At 40.2% G+C, this 17,830-nt stretch overlaps 2 protein-coding genes across 3 annotated transcripts; one reads left to right on the top strand and one right to left on the bottom strand.

Moving 5' to 3' along the window:
- The first annotated feature begins 439 nt into the window (after window positions 1-439).
- dlk1 (delta like non-canonical Notch ligand 1) lies at window positions 440-10,421 on the top strand. Of its 2 annotated transcripts, XM_025901130.1 has the most exons (7): window positions 440-643; window positions 766-783; window positions 1,109-1,188; window positions 1,417-1,480; window positions 1,919-2,049; window positions 2,820-2,961; window positions 8,246-10,421. In XM_025901130.1, the coding sequence occupies exons 3-7, from the start codon at window positions 1,137-1,139 to the stop codon at window positions 9,030-9,032; spliced, it is 1,176 nt and encodes a 391-aa protein (XP_025756915.1). In that variant the 5' UTR covers window positions 440-643; window positions 766-783; window positions 1,109-1,136; the 3' UTR covers window positions 9,033-10,421. The 2 variants fall into 2 exon arrangements, with proteins under 2 accessions (XP_025756915.1, XP_025756916.1); XM_025901131.1 differs by lacking the exon at window positions 766-783.
- Window positions 10,422-15,120: 4,699 nt separating this feature from the next.
- On the bottom strand, window positions 15,121-16,531 carry dio3a (iodothyronine deiodinase 3a). The gene has a single exon (NM_001365879.1). The coding sequence runs from the start codon at window positions 16,440-16,442 to the stop codon at window positions 15,657-15,659; it is 786 nt and encodes a 261-aa protein (NP_001352808.1). The 5' UTR covers window positions 16,443-16,531; the 3' UTR covers window positions 15,121-15,656.
- Between the last annotated feature and the right edge of the window lie 1,299 nt (window positions 16,532-17,830).

Genomic DNA, 17,830 nt, shown 5'->3' with positions numbered 1-17,830 from the left:
TTTCAGATATGCCCTTACTTTTAATATTTCAAATACACCGTCTAGTTATGCACCTAAGCCTTAACTGTTATCATTTTTTCCTTGTCTGTGTGTTCGTGCGTAATGGATACCTTTGAGAGCAGACGTATATAGTTCAGGTGTGTCCAATTTCCAAAAATAAAGATGAAGAATCATGTGTACAAGAATCATGTGTCTCCATCACCCTTGAATAATTTATTATTGCGTGAAAAAAAACGAGAAATCCGTAGACATCGGTTCGTTTGTTTTCTTTCTTGTTTTCTTCCTTTGTTTTAAATGACTTGCAGAGACCTCATCGCTTGACATAAAGTTATGCATTTGCAAACTAAAGTCAGCCAGCTAATTTGACTACTGTACAACTATTGCACTTCTCTCCCACGGGGTCAGATTGGTGCACGCATTCTCCCTCAGAAGGTGGGAGGAGCGTGCAGCACTGGGACGCTGCACGATGCAGCAGTCCCGTCAAAACCTTCAGGTCCACCTTCAGCAGCCAGACCACGAGTACACCTGTGGTATCACTTCCATTAGCACGTTGCTTGGATTAAAGGAAAGAAAGAAAGCGGAAAAAGCAAACCAGTGAAATATGGTCGAAGTCACTTGGGAGCAGAACGACTGGGCGACATAGGTAAGACAGTTCATTTAAGTCGGAGGTTTTTTTTTTAATTTAAAAAAAATATGAAGATTGTGTTTAAATGAATGTCTTTTCTCATTTTCTGCGTGCTCGTGCGTAATGGATACCTTTGGGAGACGACGCATACGGTTCAGGTGCGTCAGTTTCCAAAAATAAACAGGAAAACAGTAAATCACCCCCAAATATATATATATGCATATGCATTTATATTTATATTTAAAGTCAAGCTCGGTGTATTTTTTTTAAAAAAAAATCTCGTACAGATATATTTTTAAAACTAAAAATCTAAAAGCGCTATGTAGGTCTTTTTGTGTTTTTGTGTGTTAATTGTGAACGAATCTTAATGTGGTTTTCTTTTTTCAAAAATCAACTTTTAACTAGTGTCCCTTTTTCTAGATGGAAGATATCGCTTCTCGACGAAGCGAGAGCTCTTTATATCAGCTGCTTTGTATTTTGCAGGACAAAAGGGGTCTTCCTCGAAATTACGATGCATCTCACAGCGGTGGTCTTAATTCTCTCCGTGACAAGCATCGTCAAAGGTAATCTTAGATTTCGATCAGTCGGCCGAGACAGCTGACAGCGACACAAAGAGATTTGAGTCAGTTCATGAAAAAGGAAAAAAAAAAACAACCTCAACTCTTTTTCTCCCTGCGTGGACACAAAGTACCAGGGTTTAATATTTGATTGTTGTGAATCTTTCGTGTGTGTTTTTTATTTTTTATTTTGTGATGCCAACATGCTGATGTCCCTTTCTTCCTTTCTCAAAGGTTGGGAATGCAGCGCAGGGTGCAGCACAGAAAATGGGTTTTGTGAGAAGCCAGGGAAGTGCAGGTACTGAACGACCTCAGATTTCTGTGTAGATTCTATTTTACCTCAGGAGAAGCGAATGGCTTTTGGAGAAATACAATAACAATCCAGCCAAGTGAATCTCTGTTTTTTGGCGCTTGTATTATGTGAAGTCAGCTGCCAAGTCTGTTCTTTGTTTAAACAGTAAAAAGCATTGTTATCCTGACAGATAATTTAAAAGGTTTCCTCATGTTTTTGTTTCTGGCAAAACCTTCTGAATCTACTCTTTAGCCAAAATGACTGTACCCTGTTGCTGTGGGTATTTAGAAAGATTAACCAATTACAGCAATCGTAAATCACAGCATTTGATGTCACTTTAATTGTAAAAACATGCAGATATTATCAGAACAAGAGCAGGACTGCGAAGCTCGTTGGGTGGTGTATTAATAGTTCAGATTTATGCCTTTATTTAACCTCATTCAGGTGCAAACCAGGGTGGCAAGGAGACAACTGTGACCACTGTGTGCCCTTCCCTGGCTGTCTGCACGGCACATGTGAGAAGGCATGGCAGTGTATCTGCGAGGAGGGCTGGGTGGGCAGCCTGTGTGACCAAGGTAAGTGTCATTAGGCTCCCCAGGCACTCCTATCTCAATCTGCCCCCAATACTGATATACCAGAGGTCAGGGTGAGTCACAGAGCTCTAGGGATACATGGGTCCACAGAGATCAGGCTGGTCTCTATAATATAGTTAACTGTATTTTTCCAAGAGCATAGTCAGAGCATAAATAATCTGACTATGGAAATCTGCCAACAAGGAAAGCTGAAATCACTTAATAAAACTGCCAACGTCCTCATTATAAACTACCATCCCCTCCACTTGTGCCATTGAATAACGCATGCATTATTAATTCATCAAAATACCCCCATGAAAATGTTATTGTTAAAGTCACATTAACATTTAATTAGATGCCCTATTTCAGTTTAAGGATTTTGATTATAATCATAGTATCTATAGTGGCCATTATTACACAAAGGGACTTGGAGACCCTGGAGCAAAGGAAGAAACAAAGGAAGAAGAAGAAGAAGAAGAAAGATTTTTTTCTGGCTTCTAGCTCAGTGTGACCTCTTTATCAGCACGCATAGTGCATCTTTTATTCCGTTGGAGCATATGAGCCACTTGCCTGTGTAACGCAGTTGGTTATGTTCTCAGTTTTGTTCTTGGTGACAAGATGCTGTGGTGGGGAGTGTAGTGTGAGAGTGGAAACAAAGACGAGAGGAAAAATCAGCCACAGAGACACAGGGGGAGAGAGAGAGAGAGAGGACCCACAAGATCTAAAAACAGCATGCTTATTAGTATTTTTTTTCCTTTCTCTTTTTACCACAGATATTCGCTTGTGCTCATCCAGGCCTTGTGCTATTAATGCCACTTGTATAGAGACCGGAGAGGGACGATACCTGTGTGTCTGCCCCCCTGGCTTCTCTGGAGAAAACTGCCACCTGAGGAGAGGACTTTGTCTTACAAATGGGTACAAATATCTTTTATTTGAGTTCATAAGCAGGGGAATACTTATTTTCAGTCTTATCCCCTATTATCCCTCAAATATTTTATGGTTATTTTTTCCTAATTGCTCTATTGCTATTAAGCATGTGTGCAGGTAGGTATATCAGGCCTACTCTACAGTGTACAATACTATACAATCGAGCAACAAATCGTAAACATAACATAACAGTCACACCTTTTACCTCCTCAGCTGTAAAAGGGTGATGGGATATTATTATCACAACACTGGCTGGGTACGTGAACATGTCAACTCTAGAACGAGGCGACGTAGGATTTTCAAATTCGTACCACAAGTGCATCTAGTAGGAGCCTGAGGGGTAGCACCGGCGGCCGCCAGTATTTTTATATCTGTCAGAAGTGTCATGGGAACGGGTGTGTGGTGAACAGAGTGTGGCTGTAGATGCAGGACTCAGCAGACTGTCGTAACTCAAAATCACAGCTTTGTTTTAACGCTGACAAAAGGGCAAAAGAAACAAAAAACACAAACTGAGCTAAGCAGGAATAAACTGACTTGAGGCTAGACAGGCAGACAACGAGGGAGGCAGTGACAACGAACAGAGGGAGATGCAGACAATATATGCAGAATAAGGAATTAAGGCAGAGTGGAAACATCTGGGGGAACACAGCTGAATAGAATCTGACTGACGAGAGAGGGGATGCAAAACATGACACGCATGAGATGAAGGACTGTCGAAATAAAACAGGAAGTGATAAACAGAAAGACCAGGACTAACTTGACAGAACAAACAGGGAAACCAGACAACAGCAGAGACAAAACACTGAGGGACCAGAGAGACACGGGGACATGACTGGGAAAACAGAAAAGAAAAATAGAGAAACCTAAAAATCCCCAAACTTAAAAGCCCAGGTCCAAAACCCAGGAACCGTGACAAAAAGTGGCTTATTTGCAAACACTGGCTGTATATAATAGATCATCATAACCTTTTTGAAGCCTTGCCTTGAGCTTTTGGCTATTGCCATCTTGTTTTTTGAAACCAGATGTGATGAGAAAGAGGTGGAACAAACTGCACACTCATACATGCACTGATTTATCATCAGTTCCACTTTAAATGGGAACATAATGTACAACTTAAAGTTTGTGCTGGACGAAATAACACTTGAAAATATTGATTAAAACTATGAACCCATAAGAAAAGTATTTACTCAGGCCATGAATAAAGTCAGTCCTTGACTTATATGCAATCAGAGCACTTCTTCCAATCAGGGGAACTGCCCCCTCTTGAAGATTAGAGATAACGCATTTTGTTCAAGGTCTAGACGCTATGCCCATCTTTTGTATCAAATGTAACTAACTTTAAACTGTGTTGGTTGCTAACACGGTCAGCCATGGAGTAAAATGCAGCCAAAGACCCCAGTGTCACATTCATACCATGCTTTGTACTCATTTGATCTTTGTTGTTTTTTTGCATGATGGAATCACGCTTTACTTTCAACCAGCAATTGTAAAACACTGCAATGTGTAATATGATGAGGCTCACTTAGCCAAAACAAACACAAAATATGGCTTTGGGCAAACAATTTCCCTTCATGTCAAATCCAAGACAGCTCGGATGTATAAAGAAAGAATTTCAGTAAGTTTGTAGCCCTGCAGCTATGTTTATTGTGCTCCTCCCTATAGTAGCTGACTGTGTGTACCGGGGCAGCATCATAAGCTGCATCCCACTTCAGAGGCTTCATCCTTTAAAGTCAAACTTTCAAGATCAAATACACCATAATCGCTTGTCACATTTCAGATACTCCATCACTCAGAATGTGACCAGTAATCCGCTCGTCCTTTGGCAGCTGGAGAACACAACTGGTGTGCACTTAACATCCGTCTGTATCAAAGATGAATTTCAAGGCCTTTGGCAGATCGTTCATAAATATCATATTACCATAGCACAAGGGTCATCACTCATCGATATGATTGGTCCAAAAGCCTAAATATTTGGATAGTTACGTTTTGATCCTTTGTTGTGCGCTTTTCAGCACCATAAATTTTAAATAAAACAACTGATCTGATTCATTAATCTCTTAAGTCTGAGCTTTCATTTCTATGATTTTATTTCACTGTCTGTGAGTGTGTGTTGTCTCAGTGTTAGTCCAGGCACAACAGAGCTCACGCGTGGCTCCCAGCTGATTGCGAGTTGACTTTTAGATTTAGGTGGAGTTGAATGTCAATATACAAAGCGAAGAGGCGGGGGTCAAAAAGATAACAGCAACAAAGCAGGCATCTATCATAGAGATATCAGTGGTTCTCCAAAATCAGTTGGATAACAACAGGTGTGCACGAAAATGCACAGGATGGAAATCATTTGCATAATGATGAAATCCGTGACTGCTTTCATGACAGCTGGCTGTACTGAAGCCCTGGGAAAGCATCGCCAGGAAAATTTTAGAGCATCTACTCATGTCTGTCGGGGGCCTCATTACCTGCAAAAGATAGTTTATTAAATAATTGTTCTAAACCGACTCAAAATCAATCTGAGTTTTGTCATCTTTAATGTAATATCCAATATTATCGCTATATAAGATTCATAATAGTCTACGCAGCAGCTTCTGATTGGAAAATGGGCTGCACAGAGCCCTGCCATGTTAACACAGAACTTAAATTTGAACTTAGAGATAAGTTTCTCAGGTTAATCACATCTATTTGCATTTTCCACTACTTAAGCCGTTAGAGTCACATTCCTTAAAATGTCCCACTTTTCCTGGCTTATGAGCAACATTTGAATATTAACTTGGTCATTCGTTCAATGGTAGGTGATGCTTTTAAACCCAAACCCTGCCTGGACATTTGAGATAATGTCTAAAACAAAAAACAGCCTTGCATCTTGTGCCTGCACACAGATGGATTACAGACAGAATTGGTCCCTGAAGGAATCTTCCTCCTGCCTGTCAAATGAATATAAAAGACTCTCTGGGGATTCAGCTGTCTGACACAGCCCTCCACACTCTGAACCGCAGCATGTATTTTCCTCTGTCAGGCAGCCTTGTTGTTGACTTGAAATACACCTAAAATTCAATAGCCTACATATCATCGATAGAGAATTGTCAGCTCTCCTCTTATCTTCAAAAATAATTACCCATCCATTCATTTTCTTAATCGCTTATCCAATCCAGACATGGATTAGCTCCTCGCAGGTTGGGAGGCATCACTGTGCTGCCCTCAGCAGCAAATCCATCTCCACAGCTTATGTCATACAGCTAAATGCATTGCTTGGACTTCTCTCAGTGGTTAATAATGCTGTGTTAATTGATGCTATTTATATCTGTCTGCACATTAAAACACATAAATCCAATCCAGTATATAACACCATTTCACAATAAAATTGACTACAGGCATTTTGTGTTGTTAGGTTCTAATACCCTGCAGTATTAGAAACACCCAGAGTAAGGCAGTTTCCTATGAGCAAGCACTTGGTGACAGAGGGAAGGAAGAACTCCCTTTTTACTGCAAGAGACGTGATGTTTGGTCCCTAACACTCATTCATCTCCTGTCACCCTCATATCCAGGATTTTTTTGGGGCTTTGTTTCTGGTTCAAAAATAATCATTTAATCCCAGTTCCAACAGTGATAGAACTGAACCTTGACTTGTATTCTGGGGGAATTAATCTCAATTAGAAACCCTGCACGAGGTTTCATTAATCAGCTCCTCTGCGAGGCACCAGAGGCTTCTAAAAAAGTATGGCGCTATTATTCTTTTGACTCACTGAGGCACAGTGTTAGAGACTTGTGTAATTACATGAAATACTCCCACAGATATTGATTACTTTTTATCCCAGGTTCTCATCATGCACTTTGTGAAGCATGGTTACATCGATCAGATCTGCTGCTTATACGGCTGCGAGAAGATTAGCAGATGCAGCGCTGAGGCGTCATCGTGCTACTCGGACAGATTTTTAATTTGCACAGAATAAGCCATTAGTGCTGAGAGAAACGACTGAAATCAATATCACGGTATTAATAAGCATTACGTGCAGTAGCAATTACAAGTTTTGACTTCGATTGATTCAGTAATTTTGCAGTTGTTTCTCAGTTTCTGCCTTTCGTTTGTGAAGGTCTGGTGCTTTTTTGTTTAAATTGTCTAATAAACTGTTTTTGTAAAAAGACAGGAGCTTGGTCAAAATAAGCAGTTTCAAAAGGTGTATTGGGTATTTATCAGTACAGCCTTATCTTTGCCCTTTTATTTTCCAGAAGAACAACAAAATAATCAGGAGTATAATCCCCAGATTAATAAATAAATAATTGCTAGTAGCAGTTCATATTCATCACAGTGTTAGAGTCATTACTCAAAAAAGTAATGTATTATACATTTCTCATTACTTCAAAAACAAGTTATGAAAGACTTTCCTACTCTCTAGAAAGTAATTAGCTTGACTACTAGTTACATTACCTCTGTATTTATCTGCCATATTTGTCTTAAATCCACTTAAATCCACAGAAATGTCCATATGTAGAAATGCTGTGATCAACTCTATCATTTTCATCCGTCAGGCAATTGTTGTGCAGTTGTGCACGACAGAGCAGGACGGAAGCAAGGAAATGTTTGATAAGGAACTGTATTGTTATTTAGAAATGTAGTTAACACATAAAGGGCAACACAGCACACAACAGCATTTTCCTTACTTTGAATTTCATGTTTGTCGAAAGGAGCTGTTGCATTTAACAATAACACTAATTTTGTTCATTGTTAATTACACTTTACTTGAACTTTTATATTTTATGTAACATCAAATGCATTGTCCTGGTGTAATTTTTGCATCGATTGCTGAATCGAGCGTGTCGATCTCCCTAAACTCAAATGCCCAGCTTTGCTGTGTTAACAGACTAGTACAAAAACTACCTTCATATTATTGTCTTACAGCCGGATGCCCAGTAAAGTAACACTAATAATCAACTAAAGGTTCCTATTTTTTCCTTAAATGAAAGGAAAACTATGTGTCTACAATAAATGTTTATTCCAGCTTTGTGAAAACTCATATTTCTGGTAATTCAGTGAGATTTTTTTGTAGCTTTAAGATTAGAGGAATTTTCTCCCCATTGAGGAATATTGATTCCTTTATTATTCCTGTAAATTTGCCATTAACATCTCTGCCTTGAAATCGATACGCATGATTAAACCAATTTCCCCCTGCTTATTGCTGTTTTATAACCGCAGGCTAAAGCATGCACTGTACTGCTCTAAATGTATGTAAATCACAGGACACTCTGTTTTCCTTTATGTCCCTTATGTCCTGTCCTCCAGCTCTCCTTGCCAGAACGGAGGCACATGTATGGATGCTGAGGGCTCAGCAGCCTTTTCTTCCTGCTTATGTCCCCCTGGATTTTCCGGAGACTTCTGTGAGATCGGCATTGACAGCTGCCAGCCTAACCCTTGCCTCAACGGTGGCAACTGTACAAACCATGGCCTTACTTTCACATGTGTCTGTCCACACGGCTTCACTGGTTTCACTTGTAATGACACCACCAGCCTCTCTCCCTGCGCCGGGCAGCCCTGTGCCAACGAGGGCACCTGTGTCGGTCAACCTGATGGAACCTTCCGGTGCATTTGCCAGAAATGGTTTACAGGTCCCACATGCTCCCTGCAGCACAGACCAAGAAACAGATCCAAGCCGGTTGCTGCCAAGCCTGTGGACAGAGTGTTTGCTCTGACTCCACAGCACTACTCCCTCCCCGCTCATGCCTTCCACAAATTGCTTAGACCACCTGAGAGAGATCTGCTCAAGATCACCCTGAAGGAGACGGTTCACTCGTCCGGTGTCCTTGTTACGCATGGTCAGCTTGTCTGCTTCAGCTTGCTAGCACTGCTCACCTGCCTGGTCATCTTAGGCACTACGGGCATTGTGTTTTTTGGCCGCTGTGAGACGTGGCTGGCGAATGCCAAGTACAGCCAGCTTGTCCGGCAGCAAAGGGAGCACCTGCTGAGAGAAGCTGGCAGCACGAGCCAGGAAGAGGCGGAACACTCGGTAAACATCATCCTGCCGGAGAAGATTAGACTCACCAGCTTTGGGAGGCACTACACCTCCATCTGATAAAATCATCTCGTCCTCACCCACACTCCCCCTGGAAGAAGTCGAATGTGAATGTGTAAAGATAGCAGCGAATGAAAAGCTATGACTGTCGTGCAGTTGTGTTTAAAGTGTTATAACCGAGAGCTGGTGGGCTATCCCGGTACATGTTTGAATGTAAAGTCCGCTGGACCAAATGGATATACATGACGCTGGTTTGTAAATGTATTTTTAATCCAAAATTGCCATTAAAATGTATAATTATGTGAAACATGTTCTCTCACATAGCATGTTGTTAAAAATATGTCATTGCGTGGCCTCTTTTTATTTACTTATTTCTCATGAGTCGATCTGATTAGGAAGTGGGGTTAATTAAGAAAATGAAAAATATATTTGAATTCACAAAAATTAGTACAAAGTGACTGAGCTACTGACTTTTAATTTGTACTCTAATGAGCATCATCAGAGCTGCAATCTCTCATTTCAAAGATAAGCAAATAAGACATCATTGTTTATTGTAGCCCAAACCTTCTTCATACAGCATGTTCTGAATTTCCAGTTTCTTTATAAATGCAAAAATACATATAGATTGTGTTACATGCTACCCAAACAGCTGTGCAAATCCTGCAGGGATGAACTCTACAGAAAAGGTTGTTTTTAATGTAATAAATGTATTCCTGATGTCCAAAAAGGTAATTTACTTTTTCATATACCACACAGCTGCTACCCACTGTATCATATCAGATGTTGATTTGAAAGGTAAGTATAGAGTCGAGTATGATATAATGACATTATTTGTTTGGCTAACTCATTTTCACCTCTTTATATCAATGATTAATCCCTGATCGTTCTAAAACTCGTGTTCCGTTGAGCTTTTATAAGATTTTCCACTAGTGCTTCTTACTGTCGGTGTTATTATGCATCAGTGAGCCCTGAAATTGATACTGCAACACCTGTTTAAGTGTTATTAGTTTGCTTCACACATGAGATGGCCGCCCACTCTGAATGGAGGAAACGTGATTGCCATGAAAACCTAATATATGTCAAAATATGGAAAGTACATGTCTGTTACACAGGAAATATGCAGACAGATGTGAATAGTATTGTGTGTAAAGCATTAAATCCATTAACTCCTGATATGAGGATTACTGGGACTTCAAGGTTGGAGATTCTGTCTCTTTCTCCTCCTTATTGTTTATCGTAACTCTCTAATTGGCTGGTTATCTACGAGTCATTTTCTGACATGCATAAGTAAAACATAATGATGTACAAGTGGTTTATCTAGCAGGAGGTTGCAATTACAGTCATTTAGGACTTGTATTATTCTGAGATAATTCGCTGTTGTACTTTGAAAACGTTTGGTTGTCTATCACTTTTAATAAAATATGTCACAATGTGTCCTCCTAACAAAAATGCTTGCAGTGTCACGTGCTTGTACACAAAGGTGACTTTAGTCTTGTATTTGATTTGATCTCCACCTTAGTCGGTCATTGGTCCTGATTTTATTGCTTTTAGCTGCTGTTTTCTTCACACAACAGACAGGTGGAGACAAGATCAGATCCTCCCCAAGGCTCATACAGTGCATCAGCTGTTTAACAGTGCAAAGTCCAACTGATACACATGCTGCGAGTGCACCACCACCACCACCTGTTCTAAAAATCCTGCAAACATCTGCTCTGCTGCTCTGATATGCTTCATAAATTTCTCCCCAAGGCCGTCTTGATGGTTATCAGTGGAATGATAATACAGGCTCTGACTGCACTCCTCCAATGGCTCTAAAGGTTTCAGATAACAGTCTGTGTCTCCATCTTCTGGTACAGTTATACATTACTCCTCTACGGCACCATTCCAGACAGCCATGTCAAATCTGGCAGCTCAACCACTCGTAAAAGCCTAAAATAGTCTACAAATAGTAATAAAGATGTTTTTATTATTTCTTTTTTATGATACATTGTTTCTCTGTTAGATCTTTGGATTCGATCATGTGTTTGCTATTTTTTGTAATATCGACCATGGCTGGAAAAGATGGCAAGTGCAGTGTATGTTGGAGACTGTAGCGAAGGGCAGTAAACAGAAGAAAGTTTCAAATTGTTTCGGTCAATTTGTGTGTTTAGGTGCCCGGTTAGGTTGAGGTGAAATTACAGTTTCTTCAAACTATGTGCTAATGAGAATGATAAAACACTATTATTCTCAATAGTTAGTAGTAGAGTAGTAGATCCTGCCTCTCTTGTTTCATGTCAAGTTCATTTTGACTTAATTTTAATATAATAGTGTGACTCTCAATTTGCATTTATTACCGTTTTAAAGAATAGAAGCAGAACAGTGGCAGGAAGGTGCTAGGCTGAAGTGAATGTAGTGACTAGAAGCTCGTTATGTTCACAACCCTTTCCAAGTTAAAACCTCTCAAACTTGATCCACTGTGTGTACATTTCACACTCTAAACTATAAACAGTGTATAAAACTATAAACAGTGTATAACCGGATGAAGTTTTCCTAATCTAATGTCTGCAATTCAATTCTGTTTTATTCATATAACATCAATTTACAACAAGACTCATCAAGGAGATTTATATTATAAGATAAAGACCCTATAATATTAGAATACTCAACAATCAGACTTCTCCCTACTTTGTGACAGTGGGAAGGAAAAACTCATTTTTAACACAAGAAACCCGACGAGGCCCGACTCCTCGTGATTATGTAGGTGAGGAGAAGGAGTTTGAATCAATTGTGAATTTGACAGATGCAACAAAACCAAGAGTGGGTGAGAGTGTGCAGATATTTATCAGACACTTTTCTACATTCCTAAATTATCCCCAGAAAAGGCCAAAATAGGTGCATAAGTGAAAACACTTGTGTAAGTGGAGAATAATTGTGCACACGCTTTAACATCTAAATATTTAAAACAGTTTCCTCTACCTGCCATCGTGGGCCAGAGACATGTCAAATTTCCTTTGCACATTAAAAGCTCATCACATAGAACTTTATTATAAGATCTAAAGAATCCAGCACTAAACATTCAATTAAAGCGTTGTTCATTGCAATATAAGAATGATAAACACATCGTCAGTTCTTCAAGTAGGACTGACGTGTGTTCAACAATATAGTCGGAGACTTTCTGTTTTCTTGAAATGAAAGTGTGTGTTTTCCATTAAGGCTCTCCAACATCGAAATAACAGTTCAGCTGTGTTCCACTCAATGTGTTTCAGTCTGATGCAGCTCTAAAAAAAAGCTATGCAGTCACCAAGTATGGCCACAGGGTGTCATCCATCTAAAGAAGAAAGAGGAAAGGCTATAGCCACAAGCTGGACACCGAGTGCAGCATTTCAATGCACCAAGAATGCTGCATTTTGATTTCATCGGTTAATTATAAGTTATACACAGTTTTTATATATATCTCAAACAAGATAGCTGCCACTATATCACATAAATCTACACAAAACAGTTATTTTTTAAAATGTTTTGCTTGATTAGCATTTAAATATTTCCTATATATAATATATATTTGTAATGTATGGAAATTGCATACATGGTAAGATTGTAAAAATATAGAGGTGATGTTTTCCAGCTTCCATTCTGCTGCTCTTCTTCTGCACAATAATGCAAGCCATCACAAGACTCAGGGATGAGTGCTGCCTGTCCCACATAACAGATGATTTTCCACTTTGTTGCCAGGCCATTTCAGTTCACCATTGGGGTGACAATCAGTGTTTTTCCCAAGTTACATCCAGCCATTTTTTACTGCCGACTGAGCTTCATTGGAAAATGTTTCGGGGACTCCTGCTGTGTTCCTGCATATCCCTCATCTGACACACACACTCACACAAACACACACACACTAAACCTATCCTTAAACAGAAAATTGAAATATCTTTTAGCATCTGTACTGCAAAAATAAAACACAAAACGAGTTCATGTTAATAATGCAACACTTCTTATTTCCAAATAGTGCCTCTATTTGTGTGTTTCACTTCAGAATTTGGATTTCTTTCAACTAGATGGTTTAAAAGATGGTTAAGTAGTAACACGCTAGTTTCCCTGAAACCTTTTTGTGTGTGCTGAGGCCCCCCTGGCTCCCCACCACCAGACATTCATTTGTGGAGTTATGACCCTGGGGAGAGAGGGGCCCTCACCTTCAAAGCTGACCAGGGAAGCAGAAAAAAACACCTCAGCAGACCCATTCTGCTCCCTTCAAGTCATAAAACAAAACAGAGCAGCAAAAGTTAAATCTCACCCCTCAGCCTGAGACCCTTAACCCTTTGTTCCCGTCTGCCTCTCTGCAGAGAGATGAGACTCAACATCCATGGAAAATCACACATGGAAAGAATCCAAATCTAAAGCATTCCAGTTGGGGTCTCTTTTCAGGGGTGCACACTGGATACACTGAAAGTTATATTTCACTCAGGCAGGTACCCCTCTGTCAGCTGTCAGCTCTGCATAAATACTGTGTGTTTGTGTGTTAAATGTGTTCCAGATGAGCCGTAAAGTCGGGTCACTGGTAAGCCCCTGTAGTCAAACCAGCAACATGTTCTTTAACGGCGCTGGACTTAATTCTCCTCTTTGTTACTCTGGCGCCAAATGTTTTGGGCTTGTGAGTTCCTAAAACAAAATGATGTCTGCTATAAACTATTGTCAGGTCAACCAAGGTGGGTTCCACTTTACGTTTGATCTGTGTAATATTTATGCTCTTCTGATGTTCAACAACATTCTTTTAGTGCATTTCATTATTATGGGGGACTAATGTGGGGTGAGCGCGTCGATTGGCTACAGAAGCTGGGTGTCTAATCCCGGGACCACAGACACTGAAAAGGCCTGGTGGCCAGATACTTTAAATTGCAAGGGCATTATCTGTTTTACTGCCGTGTGTTGGATATAAGAGAAATCAGAGTGATGTAGTTTTCCTGAACCATAACAAAAGCCTCCTTTCATTTCCATCAGCTCCATCCACTTATCTCAAAGAGCAAGTGATATTTAGAGCAAACTCTGATTCATTTCAAAGCCGTGATTCATAAGAACCGTTTTCTGACAAAGGAAAAAAAATTCCCACTTTGACAACAAAGAGCATCCTTGTGTCGTCACTACATCCAAATTTCTAAAAGCTTGTTGTGTTGTGTCTACAGTGATTTATGCCCTGGTTGTGACTTTGCCTCCTTGCTGGAGGTAAGGACTCTATATCCCACAGCTGACTATGAATAATGGCCGCACAGGGAACCAAATCATCTGACAAGATGTTGCTCCATATAAGGGTTGTGTCAGAGTCATTATCTGGTTCCCTGAGTCATCTGTGTCCAAGCCATTGCCCGCTGTTGTGTCTTCATTGCGTCGTGACTTGTGTCTGAAGCATCGGAAGAGCTCTTTCTTCAATTTCATACTTTTTACGCTGCGCAGCTGAATTAAATCACATTAGATCATTACAAAAAATCCTTTTATGCATGTTTTTAGACCGGGTGATGGCATTGATATTCAGCATTAGCTGCAGACGTTTGACGTTTTGAAGGACTCTGCATTCGCTGTGTTCTGCTGTGGGATCGGTTTGCTAAGCCCTGAAAACATTAGTGTATTTAGACCCTTGCAGGTGGAAGTATCACTTAGCATAATAGGATAAACTCTGATGATCCTCATTTAATTGTAAGAGGTCAAAGGTTTAGGAAGGGGTGTGTGGAGAACAATGGATGTTTTTCTCTCTCTCTCTTTTCCTAGAGCCATCCCACCATAACCGCTATATAGTTTAAGTGGTTGACCACTAATTACAGATGCAATATTTCACCCCTTTTGCAGAGACTAAACTTGCTTGCAGCAGATGGCTGATTTTAGAGGGGGAAAAAAAGATTTAAATGGATTCAATTTAAACAAAATTTCTGTTATTGCTTTTGAGAAAGATTTAATCTAAAACATCTTTCTCAAGAGCACTTGTCTTCCTCTTCTACGAGACCGAATGACAGTTAAAAGTATACACAGCATGCTTCATTGTAAAAACAACATTAAAAGCCATACACACGCGCGCGCGCATACCATAACCCTAGCTTGCATGCAGGCACCAATAATGTAACTTGTCCACTTTAAGTATTGTGCTTACAACAAATAAATAAATAAAAAGGCCCGAAAGAAGGAGTAAACCAAAGAATTTATTGAATACAATAAAATACCATCCATAAAACGGAACATTTACAAAGTCTTTTTGCGCCACGCAAGGCAGAGAGAACCATCTTCACTCTGCTCACTAGTATGGAAAACATCAATATCGGTTCTCTGGATTTATCCCATTTAAAAACCGAACTTCATAACAATACTGGTGAGCAAAGTGATGCGCACATCTCTAAGTCCCGAGTGGGGGAAAAAAAAAATCATAGAGGCGCATTTCCACGAGGAGAAAAGAGAACGTATACAGACATATACAAAGTGCATGTGTTCGGCACCAAAGTCCAAACTAACCTTTTGCAGGTGGGTCCTAAGAGGATGTATAGATGTCCAGTATTAAAGGAAGGAGGACACCCTATACTGCACATTTCTTTAATTCAGTCCCTTATGAAAAAAATAAATACACTTAAATCATTAATGAAAATCTATCTAAGGGTAGTTACAATACTGAAAAATGCAGCATATGTTGTTTTATTTTTAAGTAGCAGCTCTAAAAGTGTGAAAATTAATCTACACGTGTATAACTTGGTTATTGGATCTTTCCAGCCCGTCTCTATATCGATTCAGCCAGTCTCTGAGCTCTGAGATCCGATACCCCTCAGGTCCTCTGCCACCCTGGTAAACTATCTTTCCCTCCTGCAGGATATAAAGTCTGTCAAAATAAGCTCCGTATGCAGCGTTGGAGGAGTTTTCCATGCTGTCAACCACGACCAGGCAACCGGGCACCTCCAGGTGCATCAGCTGCGCAGCGTTCAGCCTGTCCTCCAGACACCGGTGTTTGGGGATCTGATATGGCGCGTCGGTGCTCATCCAGCCGTCGGAGGGGTGTGCTTCCTCGATGTATACAACTAAAGAGTCTGCTATGTCTGCATTCTCCCTCACAACCTCCTGGAAAGCCTTCAGACGTGCCATGAACGGTGGTCAGGTGCAGCTGCCAAAGTTGAGGATAAGCGGTCTCTTGTCCTGTGCGTAGTCGAGGATTCGGCTGCGCCGCTGATCCTCCAGCTGGACAACTTCGGTGTTGGGCGCTACCTGTCCAAGATGAGCTGCTTTCAGGAAGTCCAGCTTGTGTCCGTGCCAGACTGCCTTAAGGGACTCAAGGCTGAAGAGCCGATTGGAGTCCGATATGCACAGAGGAGGATCAATGGCATCGCCCTCCTGCTCCTTCATCCTGAAGAACACTCTTTTTCTTATGCATAAAAAGTCAAGCAGCCAAAACATGACAGCTGCCACCAAAAAACGAGGCAACAGGACGAAACAAACTATTGCATTTTTAATAGTTTTAAAAGTATTCATTATCAACCCGATTTGTCTAGCGTTATGCCACGATCTTGTGGGTTGAAGTTGGGTTACTTGCAACTTCCCCTCTTTTTATAGCACTGGCAGATTTGAATGAATCACACCCCGCCTCCAAACTGGGGTCGAGGCCTCACATGGCGGGGATTACCTTCTGTCAATTCCGCAGCTTGTAGTCACAGCCAAAAGCCAACGGTGCTGGATAGGGTGCACCAAAGCGCTGCGTTATGGGCAGTCTCTCATATATAATTTGTTTTTGTTTTTAACCGTCAGAATGTCAAAAGAGATGTTAAAAGCAAGTCTGGCTGCATAAAGTTATTTAAAACTGAGGGAGAAATATAAGGATATGGAACATCATTAATGTGACGTGGGGAAAAAAAGCAGGTACATTTGAGGAAATTTTTATCATAAAAAAATCTGAGCTTAAAAGTCTGACTTCTGGAAAAAAAAATCCAAATGCTTTAAAAATAAAAACACAATTTTAAAAAAAGCTTCTATTTCCCATCATTCTTAACTTAAAGTCAGAAGAAAAACAAAGTCAAACTAGTAACACATTCCTGCTGTGAATTGTGAGGTCTTACATTTCAAATCACTCTCAGCATAAAAACATTTTTCATGCGTCCCAAATCCTTTTCTTCTGTCCTCCATCACAACACAAGTGGACACATCTGTTTGTTGAGTAAAAGTAAAAGGGTCCCAGTGCTCCTCACCTCACTCAGACGTCTCCAAAAATCTGAACGTGGAACACCTTTGGTTTGTTTTGATTTTTTTCTTTCCTGGTGTAAGGACTGAGGTCTCCACTGTTTTTGTGGCAGTTGTCTGATACAAAAAACAAAAATATCTACCACATGTAAAAAGACTGTGCGGCATTGTCGGGACTGTACAGAACACAAAACAAGATTAGGCAGGCCATGTGCACACTGTCTGTTAAACGCAGACAGCCAATAATGGCCTAGTTCAATGTAGACTTCGGACTGTCTAAACTACATCACAATTTTTAATACTCATAATCAAATAACAACATTTTAGAAAAAAAAAGTCATTTAGTTAAATAGATAACATACACTGACATCATTTCTGAAAAAGAAAATACACTTTTTTTGAGCCTGCATATCAGATGGCCATGGCTGACTGAACTCAAAAAATGAAATGCCATCGTTACAGAAAATTAAACTCACTGATTCACTGCTTTGCCTGCAACGCCCTCTTACATCACACCATATATCCTTTATACCAATCACCTCTAAATTTCATTGATATTCCATTTATCCTGTTGTATTGTCAGACCACATGGGTGAGCAAAGCTGGTAGGCAACCATCAAGAGGGAAAAACCACTGAGCGCAACAGAGAGGATAGGATGGTTTAAGCTTCATTTGTACTCTATTGA

Source organism: Oreochromis niloticus, linkage group LG19 (genome assembly GCF_001858045.2).
Source record: "Oreochromis niloticus isolate F11D_XX linkage group LG19, O_niloticus_UMD_NMBU, whole genome shotgun sequence".
NCBI lineage: Eukaryota > Metazoa > Chordata > Actinopteri > Cichliformes > Cichlidae > Oreochromis > Oreochromis niloticus.
The sequence above is the reverse complement of the archived record's forward strand: the minus strand, read 5'-3'. Positions and strand labels throughout refer to the sequence as shown.

Bases quoted from the DNA above. Each gene is read 5' to 3' on its own strand.
- dlk1 (XM_025901131.1), top strand. From the start codon at position 1,137: ATGCATCTCACAGCGGTGGTCTTAATTCTCTCCGTGACAAGCATCGTC. The intron at 1,189-1,416 runs GTAATCTTAGAT...CCTTTCTCAAAG, and splicing joins CGTGACAAGCATCGTCAAAG to GTTGGGAATGCAGCGCAGGG. The intron at 1,481-1,918 runs GTACTGAACGAC...AACCTCATTCAG, and splicing joins GAGAAGCCAGGGAAGTGCAG to GTGCAAACCAGGGTGGCAAG.